The sequence below is a fragment of the Aspergillus flavus genome, chromosome 2 (genome assembly GCF_009017415.1).
Source record: "Aspergillus flavus chromosome 2, complete sequence".
Lineage (NCBI taxonomy): Eukaryota > Fungi > Ascomycota > Eurotiomycetes > Eurotiales > Aspergillaceae > Aspergillus > Aspergillus flavus.
The window spans coordinates 1123243-1141558 of record NC_092409.1 but is presented as its reverse complement, the minus strand read 5'-3'; the positions used below and the strand labels follow the sequence as shown (position 1 = coordinate 1141558).

The 18316-nt window shown below is 47.5% G+C and overlaps 7 protein-coding genes and 4 non-coding genes across 11 annotated transcripts; 6 read left to right on the top strand and 5 right to left on the bottom strand.

The window, feature by feature from the left end:
- The first annotated feature begins 556 nt into the window (after positions 1-556).
- On the top strand, positions 557-637 carry F9C07_t28. The gene has a single exon. It is a non-coding gene; the product is annotated as a tRNA-Leu (tRNA).
- F9C07_2217323 (P-loop containing nucleoside triphosphate hydrolase protein) lies at positions 560-3416 on the bottom strand (the record flags this gene model as incomplete). Its single annotated transcript, XM_071509687.1, has 3 exons — positions 560-2465; positions 2527-2942; positions 3016-3416. The coding sequence occupies 3 exons, from the start codon at positions 3414-3416 to the stop codon at positions 1807-1809; spliced, it is 1476 nt and encodes a 491-aa protein (XP_071363589.1). The 3' UTR covers positions 560-1806.
- A 215-nt stretch (positions 3417-3631) lies between these two features.
- F9C07_1186130 (putative gamma-butyrobetaine,2-oxoglutarate dioxygenase) lies at positions 3632-6098 on the bottom strand. Its single transcript, XM_041289293.2, has 12 exons — positions 6004-6098; positions 5914-5950; positions 5518-5846; positions 5429-5446; positions 5301-5367; positions 5179-5239; positions 5026-5128; positions 4870-4972; positions 4718-4817; positions 4170-4658; positions 4037-4108; positions 3632-3963 (listed from the first exon to the last, which is right to left on the bottom strand). Exons 1-12 carry the CDS (start codon positions 6051-6053, stop codon positions 3848-3850), a joined length of 1545 nt encoding a protein of 514 aa, XP_041142235.2. The 5' UTR covers positions 6054-6098; the 3' UTR covers positions 3632-3847.
- A 406-nt stretch (positions 6099-6504) lies between these two features.
- F9C07_t29 lies at positions 6505-6594 on the top strand. The gene has a single exon. It is a non-coding gene; the product is annotated as a tRNA-Pro (tRNA).
- A 773-nt stretch (positions 6595-7367) lies between these two features.
- On the top strand, positions 7368-7457 carry F9C07_t30. Its single transcript has one exon. It is a non-coding gene; the product is annotated as a tRNA-Pro (tRNA).
- A 74-nt stretch (positions 7458-7531) lies between these two features.
- Positions 7532-7623, top strand: F9C07_t31. Its single transcript has one exon. It is a non-coding gene; the product is annotated as a tRNA-Pro (tRNA).
- Positions 7624-8442: 819 nt separating this feature from the next.
- Positions 8443-9612, bottom strand: F9C07_2225192 (peroxisomal multifunctional beta-oxidation protein; the record flags this gene model as incomplete). Its single annotated transcript, XM_041289292.1, has 5 exons — positions 8443-8785; positions 8856-8949; positions 9005-9322; positions 9387-9435; positions 9493-9612. 5 exons carry the CDS (start codon positions 9610-9612, stop codon positions 8443-8445), a joined length of 924 nt encoding a protein of 307 aa, XP_041142234.1.
- Positions 9613-9941: 329 nt separating this feature from the next.
- Positions 9942-11793, bottom strand: RmtA (protein arginine methyltransferase RmtA; the record flags this gene model as incomplete). Its single annotated transcript, XM_071511940.1, has 6 exons — positions 9942-10383; positions 10436-10907; positions 10971-11302; positions 11349-11471; positions 11538-11557; positions 11704-11793. The coding sequence occupies 6 exons, from the start codon at positions 11791-11793 to the stop codon at positions 10377-10379; spliced, it is 1044 nt and encodes a 347-aa protein (XP_071363588.1). The 3' UTR covers positions 9942-10376.
- Positions 11794-12435: 642 nt separating this feature from the next.
- On the top strand, positions 12436-14044 carry F9C07_2276983 (Mn2+ homeostasis protein). Its single transcript, XM_041289280.2, has 4 exons — positions 12436-12724; positions 12775-12817; positions 12881-13658; positions 13724-14044. Exons 1-4 carry the CDS (start codon positions 12599-12601, stop codon positions 13776-13778), a joined length of 1002 nt encoding a protein of 333 aa, XP_041142232.1. The 5' UTR covers positions 12436-12598; the 3' UTR covers positions 13779-14044.
- Positions 14045-14239: 195 nt separating this feature from the next.
- Positions 14240-16250, top strand: F9C07_9793 (N-acetylglucosamine-phosphate mutase; the record flags this gene model as incomplete). The annotated part of the gene is made up of 5 exons (XM_071511939.1): positions 14240-14316; positions 14526-14670; positions 14739-14753; positions 14814-15320; positions 15372-16250. The coding sequence occupies 5 exons, from the start codon at positions 14240-14242 to the stop codon at positions 16248-16250; spliced, it is 1623 nt and encodes a 540-aa protein (XP_071363587.1).
- Positions 16251-16698: 448 nt separating this feature from the next.
- On the bottom strand, positions 16699-18291 carry F9C07_9792 (putative ATP-dependent RNA helicase; the record flags this gene model as incomplete). Its single annotated transcript, XM_041289290.1, has 4 exons — positions 16699-16999; positions 17057-17664; positions 17724-17944; positions 18003-18291. 4 exons carry the CDS (start codon positions 18289-18291, stop codon positions 16699-16701), a joined length of 1419 nt encoding a protein of 472 aa, XP_041142230.1.
- Between the last annotated feature and the right edge of the window lie 25 nt (positions 18292-18316).

Sequence of the window (18316 nt, the reverse complement as noted above, 5' to 3'; positions counted from 1 at the left end):
TTTGCAAAATGGTCCATGTGGATTATATATCTTCACTGATTGGAAAGTCGCTCTGCAAAATGTTGTTATAGAATAGTAACCATTCTTGGTGTTACTGCAAGAAAGTAGTCCTTCCGAGTGATGTAGGATTGGGGGTGACAACAAGACAAACTCCAAAGATGATAGATAGAGGAGCTAGAGATTAAGGGGAAGTAAGAGCCTTGATGGAGAGGAGCCAGTGGTGACCGGAGAATCAAGCTCATGAGGCACTCCATGCCTATATTACTATGTTATTGTTGCTAGATTTGCTACACTGGTTAGAGTACCAGGCAGGTTGGCACCCTAGTCGGTAGCATGCCAGATATTCTGCGCAAAGATGATCTTGTTCTGTTACCCTACTCGATCTGCGTGTGTATCCCCTGCTACAACAGAGCAAGCAGTTCTTGTTTATTGAACAACTCCTTTGATAGTTAGCTGTCTTAAGTCGACGAGGGGCATTAATGTATGTTATAAAAACTTTTCTTATAATTATTTATACGAATACTTATTAATATTACTTAATATTAATGAAACTTTCGGTGGGTTGTCCGAGTGGTTAAGGAGCTGGCCTTAAGATCCAGTGGCATTTGCTTCGCGCGTTCGAACCGCGCACCCACCATTATTTTCTATTTTTTGATCCACCCTTATAAAATAAGGGATATTCAAAGCCTATATAGACAACCACACCTACAGGGTGTACCACCACGGCTTAACTTTCTCTCTCCCTTTCCCCTGTGTGAGGAAGACTAGCGGAATAAAATTCACTTATTCGCTGGATTTACTTTCAGTATTCCTGTATAAACCAGGGTCCTAGGTACAGATAGTATGTATTGGCATAGCGCAAGAACAAATATACACCGTGTCCATGGCCGTTCTGCAAGCAGGATACAAAGCAAATATGGTTAGATTACAGATCTTCCCAATAGTGTATAACCCTCACTTGCTCATTCTCTGTCTTTACGATAAGTTACCTCTATTATAGAAGGTTGGGCTACCATGTCGACTGCACATCACCCAGGTCATGTTCTTGTATAGTTTGGTATGTCATTAGCCCTGTGCTCGCTTTTCCATGGCTCTTGGCCTCCGCAAAAGCCTTAGACCAATTAGATGGGAGTATGAAAGAGAGGAAAATGAAAAGGCAAAGATGCGAATCGAATCTCATTGACTTAATGTTGGATTGTCCCTGTTCTCCCCTTCACGTTAACTGGAAGAGCCGGCTTGCGAGATGATCAACGTATGAAACCTAAATACCTTGGTCCGCCATGCTAAGCTATTCGTGCTAGTCTGAGGTGGCTTTACATATGAGAACTATGGTTGGGCAACCATGGGATATTCGCTAGGAACCCTCTTCGCATTCAGCTCTATGCCTGCTCTAGTCTGGACTGGTGGGTTTATACTTATACGGAACTACACAGTTTAGCTCCAAGGCGGCTACTCTATGTATAAGTAGTAACTGAATTCTAGCAGATTATCTATACCACCATTGACTATCAATATTCCCTTTGTGGCAGAAGCAGGAGATTTCTCCACGGGGTTACTCTGTCATAGAACGATGAGATAAATGGCCAACAAACCCTAATGTAATTATGTTTATTTATCTAGACCATTGACCGACCAAAAACAGGACAGGACGTGCTAAATGTTTCGAAATTGACTTTCGTTGGGAACTGATACGTGGATACATGGCATAAGAGGAAGAGGCAAGGCCCGAGAGAGACAGACAGAAACTAGAAAGATGATACGATCGTGAAGGGAAATGAAAATTCTTAGGTCTAACATAACAGTACATTAGACGTAGATGCCCATGTTGGTATCCTTCTTCTTAGCTTGTACTTCCGCGATAGCATCGACGTAGTTTTCGTGTCCGACCTTGCTCATTCCCTTCCGGAGAGCGATCATACCGGCCTCGACGCAGACAGCCTTGAGTTGGGCACCGCCGAATTCATCCGTGCTGCGGGCCAGTTCGGCCCAGTTCACGCTGTCGTCTACAGCCATCTTGCGGGAGTGGATCTGCAGGATGTTGGCGCGGGCTTCCTCGTTAGGGAGGGGGAACTCGATCTTGCGGTCCAGACGGCCGGAACGGAGGAGAGCAGGGTCCAGGACGTCGACACGGTTGGTGGCAGCCAGAACCTTAATGCGGTCGTCGGAGGCGAATCCGTCCAACTGATTGAGGAGTTCCAGCATGGTTCGTTGCACCTCGCGGTCACCGGACTTTTCAGAATCGAAACGTTTTGTGCCAACTGCGTCGAGTTCGTCGATGAAGATGATCGAGGGCGCCTTCTCCTTGGCGAGGGCGAAGCAGTCGCGGACGAGTTTGGCTCCGTCACCAATGAACATCTGCACCAGTTGGGGACCCGCGAGTTTGAGGAAGGTAGCGTTTGTCTCTGCGGCACAGGCTCGGGCGAGGAGGGTCTTTCCGGTACCGGGGGGACCGTACATCAGAGCACCTAGAGAGTATGAGTATTGGTATATTCCTTGAACGGGCTGGACGGCAAGAGGGTCATTTACCTTTCGGTGCCTTGATGCCGAGCTTCTTAAACCGTTCGGCCTCCTTCATCGGCCATACTATAGCTTCGACAATTTCTTCAATCTGCTTATCCAGACCTCCAATATCTGTGTACTTCTCCGTTGGCTTTTCGTCGACCTCCATGGCCTTCACTCGGTTATCATATTCGGCGGGTAATGTATCGAGGACGAGATATGAATCCTTATTTACACCAATGAGATCACCGGGCTTGAGCTTCTCATGATCTACCAGACCAATGAGGGGGAGATAGATGGTTTGACGGGTCGAGGTTTTGATGACAGCAGACTTGCCGACTCGAGTAGCATCGAGGTCGATGTTGGCACCCTCTTCCGCGGCTTCAGCCTCGACGTCCAAATCCAACAATTCAACCACATTTCCGACAAGATATGGTAGTTGTCTAGAGAAGAGAATGTTAATAGAAATGTCCCGACATACAATAACACAATGACATATGCCGCGACAGTCCAGACCCTACCCCCTCGCCACCATGGGTAATGCGACCCAGCCAGCTTCGAAAGAAGGGAATGGGAGACCCAGCATATCCCAGAACCCCATACCTGTTATTTTCGATCTTCTCTTGATTATCTTTGACCTTTTCTCTCATGGTACTCTGTTCGTGCGTCAACCGTTGATATTCACTCTTCATTATACGCATTTCGTTCTCCAGCATCCGCCGTCGCTTGACGATGTCCGCTGTGCTCGATTGTAGAATATCATCGTCCAAGAGGTCCTCTTCGTCGTCCTTCTTATCAGCGTCTTTCATGTCAGCGTCTCCGTCTCCGGAGGGCTTCCTGCCGTTGCCGTCGCCATCTTGGGGCTTCTTCTCTCTCTCTTCACGGTCAAGGTCGTCGAGATCCTCTAAGGTAGACATGACGGTAGGTAAGAATTAATTATGCGGGTGAGAGCAAGATGAGAGATAGATAAGTATTCTAGGAGGGAATGAGAGGGGGAACGGCGGTGATGCGTTACGGGATGGGTCTTGCGGGAAGAGAGTGAGAGCTGTTGAGCTCCGGACCAAACAACGTCAGCTGCTGGGTGCCTATCACGTGATACACTGACAAATGCCTTGCCTGTTGGTGCCTCAGGTCATGAATAGTATAGTTCGCATCCTACACGATGGTACCATTTGAATTGTGCGAATTCCCCATCCTTTTCTTCTTCGCTTAAATCAAGGCATATACATTGCCTTCAAGTATACATTCCCCATATACCGCAGAATATGTACAACTACCCACTCTCCATGCACAACTCCCGGCAGAGCGTAGAAGCAAGTTGCCGAAGACTCCTATATACCGATTCCCCCTACAGGAAGAAGTTAGGGTTGTCCATACTTCTCGAAAAGTTACCTATGTTGTTCAGGATCTTCTCTTTGCCGAACCTCAAGAGGCGATAACGCGAAACGAAGTCATCGCTGTTAACTGAGCGGGGTTAGCATGTTCTAGCAAGGAATCGTTGCACCTTACGGATCTCTATGAGGTTGGTACTACTTACTATATCCACCACACATCCTCCGCTTTCCGGTGAATTCGGAGCGACCATGAAGCATCCTCCAGTTGTCGAAGACTAAGACAATCAGTCAAATCCTACACCTCCTGGAGAAGATCGTGTCCAAACCAATACTTACTAAGTGCTGTTCCTGGCTCTAGCTGGGTCCATATCTGCATTTTCTCACGTGTGACGATATCGTTGAAGTGCCGGGCTGCATTGTACCATCTATTCTGCTGTTCCAAGCTCCAATCCTTTTTAGCCGCCCGATCATAGTTGTTCCAGCGGATTTGGTACAGGTAATTGAACTGCGGGTGGATCCTGAAAATGGGCATTTGCTCTGCAGGCTGGATGCAGGTATCCTCATTGCCGCTTGAATGGAACGGCTGTGGTGTTGCTGCTAGCAATTGGTAGTTCTCTGGATTCTCTTCTCGCAGGACTTCTGCAGCCGAAAAGCCATCGACAAGTAAGCTCGCGCCTCCATCACCGTCGGTATGTGACAATAAATGAAACAGTTGAAGCCGTGCCGGGTCAGTGAAATACGTGTTATCTGTATGTGCACCAAGAAACTCAGTGGTATACGCAGTATCCTTGAACGTTAAATCGGCCGTAAAATCCCAAAAGCCACCTTTGCTTAATCAGAACAAAAACTCGAGAGCATATTTTGTACCAGATAGAAGGTTTTACCATAGTGAGTATGTCTAATAAAAGCAATTCTCTCCAGGAGGGTTTGGGTTGATTCCGGGTCAACGGGGACACCCTTGACGAAGCAGAAGCCGTGGAGGTACTTTATAGCGGTTAGATAGTGATCTAAAACAAAAGGAGTAGCGAAGACGTACAATTTTGTGAAGCCATTCACGCAAGCCCTCGTCACTAGACATGACATCTTCATATAAGACTGTTGGGTAAGAGATACTCTCAGGATTGTGGGCGATAAACTTTCTGCACAAGAGTGTCAGTATAATGCAACTTAATATCCAAAAGAGTACATTTACCTCATTTTGTTATCTGGGCGTGACTCGTTAACAACACAACTGTCAAACGTCGCAAAATTGTTTAGCCAATGGACTGGGTAGAGAGCCTGGTGGCCATCAGACCCTTCCATGCGGTTAGCTCTGGTAGCCAGGACAAGAGAATGGGAGGCATACACTGTACTTTAACGATTTCCCCCTCGTAGGTGATTTTCTCCGGGTTCACATCAGGTGGTATCTAAGCGAAGAAGGACTGTCAATATATAATGATCTCTCAGCGCCCTGGACTGGAAACTTACGGAGAAAGTGTCCACGCTTCGTTGTCTTGTATCTGGATGGACACACTTTGAACACTGGCAATTGTCTCTGATATCGGAGATAGTCGAATAAGTATTCTTAGCTCGTCCTCTAGCGTGTTCATACATACCGAAGCCAAAATCGTCCGCTACATGGAGCGTTAACTGGTGATAGCCTTTCCACAACAGGAAAACAGAGGATACTCTTTTAATTACTTACAATTCAGAAGTTGTCTCGCCCGAGGTTCTCATCACAGTAGGCTGATCTCTATATTCTGCAGAAGTGAATGGGTATACGATCTGGTAAGGTGCTGGTCTCTCTGGCTTAGCGGCCGGACGCGATGGCTTTGCAGAAGATGGCTTCGCAGAGGACGATTCCGCAGAGAACAGTTCCGCAGGGGATGAGTCCACAGGAGAAAAATCCGGTTCTGCGGCAAAAGGCTTCGCCAGAGTTGACTCCGCCCTTCTCACCATGGGGGAGACGACATGACCGCGGGAGAGCGGAAGCCAAGGTCTGAGACCTTTCGAGAGACTCAGAGAGCCAGCAGCCTGAAAGACATTAATCACTTCTTTCGGCTATCTTTGTTTTATAACAAAGTATCTATGTTTCACTCACAAATCGTTTAAGCTTTGGAATGCAAGGCGGGTATGCACTGTCGATCTATTAGCATACTTAAACAATCCTGTGCCACGGAGAGCATTTTACCCAGCAAACGGAGAGGGTCCCAGAGCTTTGCGAGATAAAAGCCTACTCATTTTGAACACTACGTTTTATCAATGTCGCGAAGGGATGTCGACGAGGTTGAGTTTGGCATCAGCCAACCCCAGCCTCTCCGCAACTGTCATCTTGGCTGTCACGTGTCAGTCACAACGACCATAGACAATGAAACTTGATTCCTAACTATATCTACATAGAATAGTTTTCAAACTGTATTTTACTCAAAAAATATAAAATCTCCTTACTAAGAAAGAAATACTGGATATTAAGAGGCTGTTGTTTACAGTGGAGATAATAAATAGTGGCTACCTAGGCTGATAACCTGTCAAACAACATACAAAGACTACAAGGGTCAGCGGTAGTAACTAAGTGCCCAAGTGGTATTCAGAGATGATGAAAGATGCTTTAGAGATGTCAACCTCGGTGAAGCAGGGAGGGTAGAGTGATTTTCGTCATGTAGGCATAATATATTCAGCTAAAATATCGACTGCCCGGATGGTCTAGTGGTATGATTCGCGCTTAGGGTCCACCCGAAGCATTGACTGCGCGAGGTCCCCGGTTCGATCCCGGGTTCGGGCCTATATTTTTGTTTTTCTTTTTTCCCCATGTTTTATTATGGGACGTGCTAAAAGGACTAAAAAACATTTGGACGCCCTATTATACCTAATTAGGATTAGAACAGGGAACCAGCCCCAATAAGGAAGCGGAGTGAAATAATTGAAAATCGGCTTGTTTGCATCTTTATCGATTTACAGACAAAAAAGCGATACAACATAAATTCAAAAGCGCCATCTAATCAACCTATATATGACCACATCGATATATATAGATATCTGCGCGCGCGGCCTAATCTAAAACAATTATATCAGGGCTTGAAGCCGCGGCGCCGAAGGCCTCGCTCAGTACATTCAAAGCCTGCGATTCCTAGAACCTCCAGGCCTTCCTCCTGAAAGAGCTCCCCTAAACAGACGCTTAAAGGCGCCGTATATATCATTGTCATTTGAGGCATCTGACGAGTTAAAATCGGTGACGGAATGGCCTTCCAGCCACTCAGAGAGATCGTCCATTTTAAGCACCTTCGTATGGTATGCTTAAAACGATTTCAGTATGTAAATCAGAATAGGTGCAAAGCCCGTTGGCCAACGATCCTGACGAGGTTTCACTAGCGCGGTTTTTGAAATTAAGAGGTTCCACATCTCGTTACTCGTTCCATATTTCGACTAGTGCTGGCGCTAGTCCGCTTACAATATAGTAAGACACCAACTTTGAATGCACTACTGGGGTCTGTTAACTCTCCTTTATTCATGCTTTAGGAATAGAAGACTTAATTGGACCTCTTTATTATATCAACTGCCCGGATGGTCTAGTGGTATGATTCGCGCTTAGGGTTCACCCAAAGCATTGACTGCGCGAGGTCCCCGGTTCGATCCCGGGTTCGGGCCTATCTTTTTATTTTCTTTTTTCTCTCTCTTGTTCAAGAATAGTAGGCTCAATTAGAAACCTTATCACATCAGGTGCCCGGATGGTCTAGTGGTATGATTCGCGCTTAGGGTCAACCCTGAAGCATACAATTGCGCGAGGTCCCCGGTTCGATCCCGGGTTCGGGCCTTCTTTTTCGCTTTTATTTTTTCCCTTCCTTTATGTATCCATCAAGGAAGAACTTAATTCCGAAGCAGAGTGAAGTGTAGTTACGGAGCCAAACCTTGTTATCGGTGAGCTTTACCTATTATAGCTACACCACTGATATAGGTGGTGTGCAAATGTAAAATTAGCGTAGTAAAAGAACCTCAGGCGGAAAAATAGCTCTGGATAAAGATTAAAAAGATTTTAAAATTCAAGACTTCTTTCTTACCCATTGCTCCAGGGGGTACCCCCGCTCATTTCGTTCGCTCTTCAATCCCCTTCCGGGACATCGGGGGCCCCCTACACTCGAGGGCTTATTCAAAAAAATATATATAACGAGTACAAAGAAGAATTCTACTGACCTATACTAAATCCTACTAACTTAAACTAGGTAATACTCACCTAATCAGGCAGGTTGGCTATAGAATTGGAATGCCTGGCTGTGGAATCGGACCGCCGGGCTGCCTAATATTCTGGACGTGCTTTCAGCTTCTGGGTTCTGGTTGCTTGACATGCCAATAAACAACATGCATTAATTCGTTGGGCTTCATTCTTTAACCAATTAAATTCACTCAGGAAGAGATAACCCACTACGACCCCAAAATGTGCTTTTTACACACCAAAAAGCATTTTATGATCCCTTCTATAGTAGCGAAGAAGCTTCGGTTACAAAGGCTTCAGGTAGTAGCAGTATAGGTTATTGACATTACTTTCGCAGCATAAAATAAGAATGGGAATGGTACCCTCAAATACTATGAACTAGGTGTAGAAGTTATGGAGAGCAATGCCTTCCTACCTAACCGATCACAGCTTGCTCTTCGATCCAGTGACCTTCAACAGACAACGACCGTTGCTCAACACAACCTTGCCTCTGTTATTCGTGGTTACAAATCTGACTTCCTCGAACCCATCTTCAATGTTTCCTGTTCTCCAAATCTCGGTGGTAAGCTTGTCGCCTGGAAGCACAGGCGAAGCAAAGCGTGCCTGGAATTCTCTCAAGTTCTTTGGATCACTGCCTCCAAGCTCTCTCAGAATGCCGTGAGCGGCAGAGTTCCAGCTGAAGAGACCGTGGATGATAACGCCCCCAAATCCCATCTTCTGACCGGGCTCAGGTGTAGCATGAAGAGGGTTATAGTCGCCATTGAGACTAGCAAAAATATAATATTAATATGGTGATGCACTTCGAAGGATCTTTATCGAGGTGGAGACTATCTCACCGATAGAGAAGAGCAGTTTCAGCTGTCGTTTGAACAACGTGAACTGCATCCGGCTTTTTGCCTTGGGGAGGGGGATAGTTGACGGCGCTCGGTCCTATGAGAGGGAAGTCAGCAGAGTGACAATGCATCATTATGCAACACATGCTTACCCTTAGGTCCACCCCAATTGCCCTGTCCTACCATGAAGCCGCTGCTCACCGTCTTGGTGTACACCTCACCGTTCTCGTCCACGATGGACTGCTCCGTCTCCACTACCGAGCCAGCTTTGCCTTTATCGTAGACTCCAATAACCGTATTACGCAACTGAAATTTCTTGCCCGCACTCGTAGGAGGTAAAGGTTTTAGAATGGTGATCTTGCGCTGGCCATCTACCGCACGGCGAGAGTCGAATTTCGGGACGCCGGGGATGGGAGTTGCTTGCGTACGTGCATAGAAATCAATGGTTTCTTGATCAGTGTGTTTAAAAGCTACAGGGAACAGCCGCCACAGTCAGCATGCATATAAGCTGCTTCGAGAGCTGGGTAGTCATACGAAGGATCAAAGAATACGTCGGGAAAACGGCGAAGTTAGGATGAAGTTCCTGAATTGAATAGTTAGCGAAGTTGCCAACAGAAAGGTTGCGTTAATTGTAGCTTACATAAAGGAAATGAAGCTCGTCAGCCTTAGCACCGATGCTGTTGGCAAACAACAAAGCATCGCGCTTAAGCCAGGAGACCTCCTGAGGAGGATATTCAAAACCAACCCCGGGAGCCGACATGGGGGACAATGGTAACAGTGGTCGCGTTGAGGAAAGCTTAAGGATTGGTTTAATTGAACAAATGGATTTCCCGCTACAAGGGGAGTTTGAATTAATACACTATAAGATCTTCCAAATCCTCAAGAAGGAGGATAGATTATAACCTTCATTTGCGGAGAATATATACTTACCGCTGTCGTACCGTCCTAGGCTAGGGAGGACTAATCCGGTGCGGGGAAGCCGAGGCATGAATTAGATGGGGAAAAGGTTTCTGTTACAGACCGAGGGGCCTCCTCTTATCCAGTCGGCTAGCCTAAAATCAACTCGACACCTATAACCCATGATTAATTAGTAGAGACAAAAATAGAATTACCTAATTGAAAGTAGCAAGGACATAAGTTTAGGTGTAAAATATGATGATATGAAGCTAAATAACTCAAGAAGGAGAACGTCGGAGGAAGTTGGGACTGAGCGTCGACTCGGGGTATCTACTTGTGTAATTCGAGGAGCTTCATAATCGTCTCTTGTGCAAATCATCTCTCCGTATCGCGCCGAACAATGATGCCGTTCCCCTACCTGCCAAAACACAACGCCGGATGAATAAGAAAAGAAAAAAAGAGCCGAATCAGGCCATTCAACGACCCAAATGTCCAGACAATTGAACTTCCACTGATGCTATGCTTCCCACAATTGAACCCTCATGTATTTACCCACATAACATTGTTGACTCAAGAAGAGAACATTGAAATAACCGAACGTGCCACGATTCACCAGATCCAATACATTTAGCACCTATGACAATTAGCATTTAGTCGCCGGCCGGCTCGTCAGTGGAGACACTTACATTCTATAGAAGCAGCTACCCTCGGAGTAACGAAGGTTATCCGTGGTCTCGAACTTGTAAGAGATAGTGATGTCAAGATCACGCTTGTTCTTGTCATTGGGCTTGTTCTCCAACACTCCCGAAACGACTTCCTCCTCTTCGACGGTCAGAACATCACGGAGGTAGAAGACGGTCTGCTTCCAGTGTGTGTACTTCGCGTGGGGGCCGGTGGAGAAGGTGATGGGCTTGTGGCAGGCGCCAAACTCGATATCGAACCAAGCGATCACAGCGTGGATGAAGTCGCTGCGCTTGGCGGTAAGAGAGAAGGGAACCTTGAAAGCGAGATCGGCCGGGGTGACGGTGTAGAGATCAAGGGTAATGATGGGGCAAGGGTCGGTGACGAGGGCCTTCATCTCAACGGTGTCCACGAGAGGCTCCGTGAGGGCAATCTCCTTCATGGGGGAGTAGTCAAACCCGTACACATTATCCCAGACTGCAACTCAGTCAGTATTTTCGAGCAACAAGCATAATTGAGAATGCACGCAAGGGAACTTACATCCGATCTTGTCGTCCTTGTACTCGCCATCTTCGATAGCAGCCAAGTACATGGTAGCCTTGTCGGGGAAGATCTTGCCACCGGGAACAAGGTAGCGGTCGCGGGCGTAGAGAACAGTGTCCAGCATGCTCTCATAGAGGAGGAAGTAACCCATCCACTCGGAGATGATGATATCAACCTTGGGGTAAGGGAGGACAACCTCTTCCATTTTTCCTTGGAGGAGAGTGATCTTGTCCGACAGGCCGTTGCAAGCGACAATCTGCTTGGCCTTCTCGATGATAGAGGACATATCCACACCGATTACGTGCTTAGCACCAGCCTTAGCAGCAAACCTGTAGAGCCATACTATCAGTATATAGAACAAGGTCCCCTCCTAGCTCTGACCACATACATGCTGAGGATACCAGTTCCACAACCGACGTCGAGAACAACCTTGTCCTTGAAGATGTGACGGTTTTGGTAGATAGAATCGCGGTAAGATCTGGTGCGGACATCGTCTTTCTGCAATCGAGCACACAGGCATTAGTTGGTTGAGATTGAAGGCTGAATAAATAGTAGGGTCCTTACAAGCATCTCCTCATGAATGCCTAAGTGGGGTTCAGAATTAGCCAATATATCAAAACAGATTTATCGATTGTAATTACCATGATGATCGTAGCTAGTATTCCTCCTGTTAGCAATGCAAATGGAGATGGAGCAAGGTTTTCAACCCATACCTGGTGAAATAACGCACTTCGGCATGATCCATGCCCACCATGCGATCCGCACTGCTGGTCATGGTGCCGGCAGAGTCTGCGGATTGTGTCTGCTCCGATCCGTTCATATTCAAAATATTGAATCTTTCTAACAAAGGGGGGAAAGGTAAGAAAGAAAAGAAGCAAGCAAACTAGAGGGTAAAAAAAAAGAAAATCTAGAATTATAGATAAAAAGAGATAAGAAGGAAGAACTAGTTTAGGCAGGGAGGAAAAATAAGCGCCTCCGAGATAGATCCCTTCAACTTTTTTTCCCTTTCTTTTTTTTTTTTTTTTCCTTAACTGACCCTCATTGGAAAATCTCCTCCGACGGGGCTACCAAACCCGACACAAACGCTAATCTCCAATTCAGGCTAGCCTAACGTAGACAACGCTGTCTCGGATTCAGTGAGTCACGTGAAATACTTCGAACCTCAAGATACCTGATTGGGACTGGACTGAAATAATTGCTTTCTTCGCTGGAGGATGTATATATATTTCTCTTGAGTTTGACTTTAACTGATGACTTGAGGAACTGATGATTCGATGAAGTGATACGTTAATCGAGGACTCCACTCTGAGTGCGATAAGGTAGAAATAGATATCATGCAACCTTATGAGAAAGTCAAGAACCCATATACAAAGATCTCAGTGTATGCATACTGCATAGTAGTACTACTATATAGGAAGGTCAGATGTAGGTTGTTTCGAAGTGGACGACTTACGGAGTAAGTCGCATAGCTTAAAAGCTTCCCGCTGGAGTTATTTTGTATGCAATGCCAAGATGTTTGCATTGCCGCTGCTTAACTCCGCCTTTCACTGTTGGTACGCGCACTGTCTTACTCTCCCCTGACGTTAGCACGTCCCGTCGGCGGTATTTCAGGTACACTGAGCACAATGTATTGGAGCTCACCCCGAAGGAAGGTCTTCTTTTACGCATGCTTTCTGGTCTTTGCTACTTTCATTGGGAAGTCGACAGCCTCCCTGGGCGACCATCTTCCCGATTTCAAAGAATGTGTTAAGGTATACAGCGCCTCTTAGAGCTACGGATTGACCGGCTAATAAACAGATAGATCTGTCAAACTGAGAACTGTCAGGATGGAAATTCCGAGATCCGTACGTTCGAACCCCCTGTTAACTACTAATGTATGCTTCCATGAACTAATTCGTCCTCCCTAGCTTTCCATCTCCGCTTGATGTGGTGGACTTGTCCCGCCGAATGCGACTATACTTGCCAACATGTTGTAACGGACCGTCGAGTCGCTCGTGATCCTCCGATGCTCAATCCAGTAGTCCAGTTCCATGGGAAGTGGCCTTTCCGCAGGATCATGGGCATGCAGGAGCCGTTCTCAGTTCTCTTCTCCCTCCTTAACTTTTATGCCCATTGGCACGGCTTATCTCGAATCCGCGAAACCATGTCGACGTGGCATACTTCTCTCCGGACTTACTATCTTGCTTTTGGATATTGCGGCCTGGCATGCTGGACCTTCAGTAGCATCTTCCACGCCAGGGACTTTTCTTTGACAGAGAAGCTGGATTATTTTGGAGCGGGCGCAAATGTCATGTATGGATTATACCTGGCAATTATCAGGATATTCCGATTAGATAAGGAAGAACCGCGAACGAAACCGACATTGCGTCGGCTCTGGACCGTGGTTTGTATCTTCCTTTATACCTTGCACGTTTCCTATCTCAGCTTCTGGTCCTGGGATTATACCTATAATATGATCGCGAATATCGTGGTCGGGATGACCCAGAACTTGTTGTGGGTAGCATTTAGCATTTTCAGGTACCGAAGTACCGACAAAACATGGACCCTCTTGCCGGCCATCTGTGTGGTTTGGATCATGTTGGCCATGAGCCTGGAATTGCTGGACTTTCCTCCGTGGCATGCGCTCATTGATGCCCATAGCCTTTGGCATTTAGGAACTGTTATTCCAACCGCACTGTGGTATATGTAAGTCCACGCCTCGATAGAACCTCTCCTTACCGACTGTCAGCTAACTCGACTGTGACTGATAGGTACCTAGAAAAGGACATCGAAGAGGATGTGCGGGGCAAGAGATACAAAGCCTGAACAAATAGAAATTCCCGGCTATAGGTAAATGCTCCTGGCTCGAGAATAGTACGTCAATTGCTGTATAGTAGGTCCAGGTGACCGACGGTCTATGAGTGTCAGATGCTGGTGAGAAGATCGACGAGGTTCATATATTCTAGCCATTAAAACCATGTATTTAAGCAAGCTATTTGTATTTTCCATTACCCAACGCCTGGGTTGGATTTAGGGCATTTCCACTCTCTTCCCGGTAACGACTGCGCATGTTCCCGCTCACCGCTCGGGGGGGTGGCTGTACCCAAAGCTTGGGTTGTCTCACATTTATCTCGTGTCACGGGCCCTGCTGCTTTTTTCCCCTTTCGACCCAAGCTTTATACCTTCCTTTCCCCCTCCCCCTCTTCGTCTCTTGCATCCCTTGTCAATTAACTCCTGCCAATTTCCAACCTTTCCTCAACACACTCTCGACCCATATTCACGCCACAATGGCGTCCCCCGCTATCAAGAAAGCCATCACCGAGGCCGCAGCGCAGTATGTCAAGCCGGAGGGAAAGGTCTTCCAGTATGGTACTGCGGGGGTGAGTTACTAATGATCGACCACGCTTCCTTATTAAGTACTGACCAAATATCCTTGATTTACAGTTCCGCATGAAGGCGTAAGTTCCACGTTTATATTTATTTTCACGCAAGGTCTTTTGAAGGATCAGCCCCGCCTCCACATATACCCCGCGATCGCCATTTGTTTACACTTTGACCAACGCATATATCCAGGGACGTCCTCAACACAGTGGTCTTTGCCGTGGGCTTGCTCGCTGGTCTTCGCTCCAAGAAGCTCAGTGGACAATGGATTGGTGTTATGATTACTGCCAGTCACAACCCTGCGGAGGACAATGGTGTCAAGTTGGTTGACCCCATGGTGAGTTGCGGCAGCCACTCCAGACATAACCCTATACGAAACTGATGCTGACTGACATACTAAAATAGGGTGAAATGCTTGAGGTAAGCTTCGCCATACTAAGTCTAGTTCTATGGTTGCATATTTACCTAACCCTTGGGTAGGCTGAATGGGAAACCTATGCGACAAAGCTTGCCAATGCTCCGCTAGACAAAATCGCAGATGTTTACGAAGAACTCGTCAAGGAGATTGATATCAGCATGGAAAACCCGGCTCGTGTTGTTTTTGCCCGGGATACTCGTGCCTCTGGTTCTCGTCTTGCCGGTGTTCTTAACGCTGCGCTCACCGCTACCGAGGTTAACTTCTCTGACCTGAAATTCATGACCACCCCCCAGCTTCATTATGTTGTCCGCTGCAAGAACACCCTGGGAACGCAGTATGAGTACGGTGAACCCACAGAGCAAGGATACTATGAGAAGCTCGCCAAGGCTTTCAAGGGAGTTATGCGGGGCCTCAAGGTTAAGGGCTCTTTGACCGTTGATTGCGCAAATGGTGTTGGCGGACCTAAGCTGAGAGAGCTTCTTAAGTACCTTCCTGGCCCGGAGGAGGGTGGTATCGATATCAAAGTTATCAACGACGATGTGATCAATCCGGATAGCCTCAACTTCGATGTACGATCCCTCTATTGGTCCCATCGTATCCAATACTAACCTACTTACTAGTGCGGTGCCGACTATGTCAAGACCAAGCAGCGCGCTCCCCCCTCGTCCAAGGCTGCTGCTCTTGACCGTTGTGCCTCCTTGGACGGCGATGCCGATCGTCTTGTCTACTATTTCGTCGACGAGAGCAATGTTTTCCGTCTTCTTGATGGCGACCGTATTGCCACTCTTGCCGCTGCCTTCATTGGCGACCTTACCAAGAATGCCGGCATTGCGCAGCATCTCAAGATCGGCATCATCCAGACCGCGTATGCCAATGGAGCTAGTACAGAGTACATTGAAAAAGTGCTCAAGCTTCCCTCCGTCTGCACTAACACTGGCGTGAAGCACCTTCACCACGCTGCCCTGCGTTACGATGTTGGTGTCTACTTCGAAGCCAACGGTCACGGCACTATCACTTTCTCTGAAAATGCCCTGAAGATTATCAAGAGCACCGAGCCCCAGTCCCCCGCTCAGCAACGTGCTCTTGAGTGCCTCCAGGGTCTTACCGATCTGATCAACCAAGCAGTTGGCGATGCTATCTCCGACATGCTCCTCGTTGAAGCGATCCTTGCTCACAAGGGCTGGACCCCCAAGGAGTGGCTTTGCACCTACACTGACCTCCCCTCCCGACTGGTCCGCGTGGAGGTTGCTGACCGCTCAATCTTCAAGGCATATGATGCTGAGCGTAAGCTCGAGTCCCCTGCTGGCCTTCAGCTCAAGATCGAATCCCTCCAGTCCCGCTACAACAAGGGAAGAAGCTTTGCCCGCGCAAGTGGCACGGAGGATGCGGTACGTGTCTACGCTGAGGCTGCCAGCCGCTCCGAGGCTGACGATCTCGCAACTCGCGTCGCCAACGCTGTCCGTGATGCCGGCGCCGCCAAAGAGATCTTGCAATCTTAGGTTTTGGAATACTAATGCCCTAACGAACTATAAGTGGTTCCTTGAAACCGTATGATTGGAAGCTATCTGATAACTTGCAAGGATACTTTGCACATGCATGGATGAAGCTTTGGGTCATCATGGCTAAGCTATCACAAATCGCAGGGTCAACGACGTTGCTGCAATGTCGTCGCATTATAGAGGTAATGGGAACTGTTATGAACGATCTGATGAGTTTTCTTTTGATGTCAATGCAGAGCAAATTTGACTCGATTTAGCCATTCCTTACAGTACTTTTTAAATTGACTAGACGTTAGTAAGACCTAGTAGCTAATCGAAACAAAGGTCTACGGGCACCACAACAAGTAATCTTTATAACAAACTCAGTACAGGGGCTGGGACTTCATTTGTAAACTTCATTTGGGTATTCGTTAGCAATAAGCGAAATCTATATTTTACTTTTCTCCTACTAGCCCTCTTCCTGATCCATATCCTCTCGAGAGCGCTTTCCTTTGGCAAACTTCTTGCCCCTACTTCCCTTCTTCTCGTCGTAGTTCTTCATTTCCAGAATAGCACTGCGTTGCGCTTCGGATACACGCTCTGCCAGGACCATCACCTCGTCCTTTTCAGCGGGGTATTCAGGGAGTTTCTTTCCTAACGCGCCCTCAATGCGAAGCCATGCCTCGACATCATATTGTGTAGCAAAGCTGATAGCTACACCCGACTTACCAGCACGGGCTGTACGACCGATTCTGTGGATGAAGGTTTTCCTGATCCCCGTTAGCCTCACACCATCACCAGATAAACTAAAGGGACGAGCAACTTACGAATCACCAGGCAAATCAAAGTTCAAAACCACATCAACAGAGGGAATATCAAGACCACGAGCAGCGACATCCGTCGCAACAAGGATATCTCTACTCCTCGAACGGAACTTCCCGAGTGCACCCAAACGAGCAGACTGCGAAAGCTGACCATGCAGTGGGATGGCGCCAAAGCCAAGCAATCTCAAAAAGAAGCTGAGACGCTGGGTCTCATGCACGGTGCGACAGAAGATGATGCACGATTGGCCGACAAACTCGTTGAGCAGATAGACCAGGTACAGGTCTTTGTGTTTGTGGGGGATGAAGATGTAGGATTGTTGGAGGGTGGAGACGGTTTGGAACTTGGATGAGGAGACAGCGACACGGAGCGGGTTTTGAAGCGATGCACGCTGCAGAGACTCGACCTTTGAGCTCATGGTGGCGGAGAAGAGGTAGGTGCGGCGCTCGCGGGGGAGCACTTTCAGGATCTTGTCGAGGATGGGGCCGAAGTCCATGTCTAGGAGACGGTCGGCTTCGTCCATGACGAGGTATTTGAGGTTGCGGAGGGAGAAGCCTTTCGTGTTTTCGAGGTGGTCTAGTAGACGTCCGGGGGTGGCTACAATAATGTGAGGCTTGAGATTTTGTTAGATTCTGCTCGTATTCCTTTTTTGGGATGGGCTGGGCGGTTTACCTTCTTTCCGAGTGCGATCGATTGAGATACCATGTCCATGCCTCCAACCAGAACTGTGCTTCTTACTGAGATTGTACTTCCTAGACCCTCGAAGGCTTGGGAGATCTGGTACGCCAGTTCACGGGTGGGCGCGAGGACGAGACCGAAAAAGGAAGAAGGCTTGTCCATCAGGGCTTGGAGAATGGGCAGTGCAAAGGCTGCGGTTTTACCGCTACCGGTTTCTAGCATGAGTGTTAGTAAAGTGCTACAATAAGATGGAGTATGAAGGTGATGCTATACCAGCCAAACCGATCAAATCGCGGCCTTGAAGAGCGAGAGGAATGGCTTCCGCTTGAATCGCGGTGGGAGCCTTGTATCCCATAGAGTCGCAAGCCTCGCATAATTGCTCAATGAGGCCTAGTTCCTTAAAAGACTTTGGAGCCTGCTTAGGCGCTTCAGATGGTTCTTGTTCTTGCTCAGTAGTATTGGGGGCGGCATCCTCAGAGGCAGAGCTGTGGGCCTCGCTATCGCTGAGGTCTTCTTGTTGAGGTGCCTCACGGGCGATCTTGCGCTTCTTAATCGCCGGCATATTGAATCAATATATGACACCAAAA

Excerpts from the sequence above, each read along its gene's own strand:
- F9C07_1186130 (XM_041289293.2), bottom strand. The coding sequence starts at position 6,053 with ATGAGTAGGCTTTTATCTCGCAAAGCTCTGGGACCCTCTCCGTTTGCT. Across the intron at positions 5,129-5,178 it reads GGAAATCGTTAAAGTACAGT|GGTCTGATGGCCACCAGGCT; the intron begins GTATGCCTCCCA and ends ACCGCATGGAAG. Across the intron at positions 4,659-4,717 it reads TATTAGACATACTCACTATG|GTGGCTTTTGGGATTTTACG; the intron begins GTAAAACCTTCT and ends GATTAAGCAAAG.
- F9C07_2276983 (XM_041289280.2), top strand. The coding sequence starts at position 12,599 with ATGTATTGGAGCTCACCCCGAAGGAAGGTCTTCTTTTACGCATGCTTT. Across the intron at positions 12,725-12,774 it reads ATTTCAAAGAATGTGTTAAG|ATCTGTCAAACTGAGAACTG; the intron begins GTATACAGCGCC and ends ATAAACAGATAG. Across the intron at positions 12,818-12,880 it reads GGATGGAAATTCCGAGATCC|CTTTCCATCTCCGCTTGATG; the intron begins GTACGTTCGAAC and ends CGTCCTCCCTAG.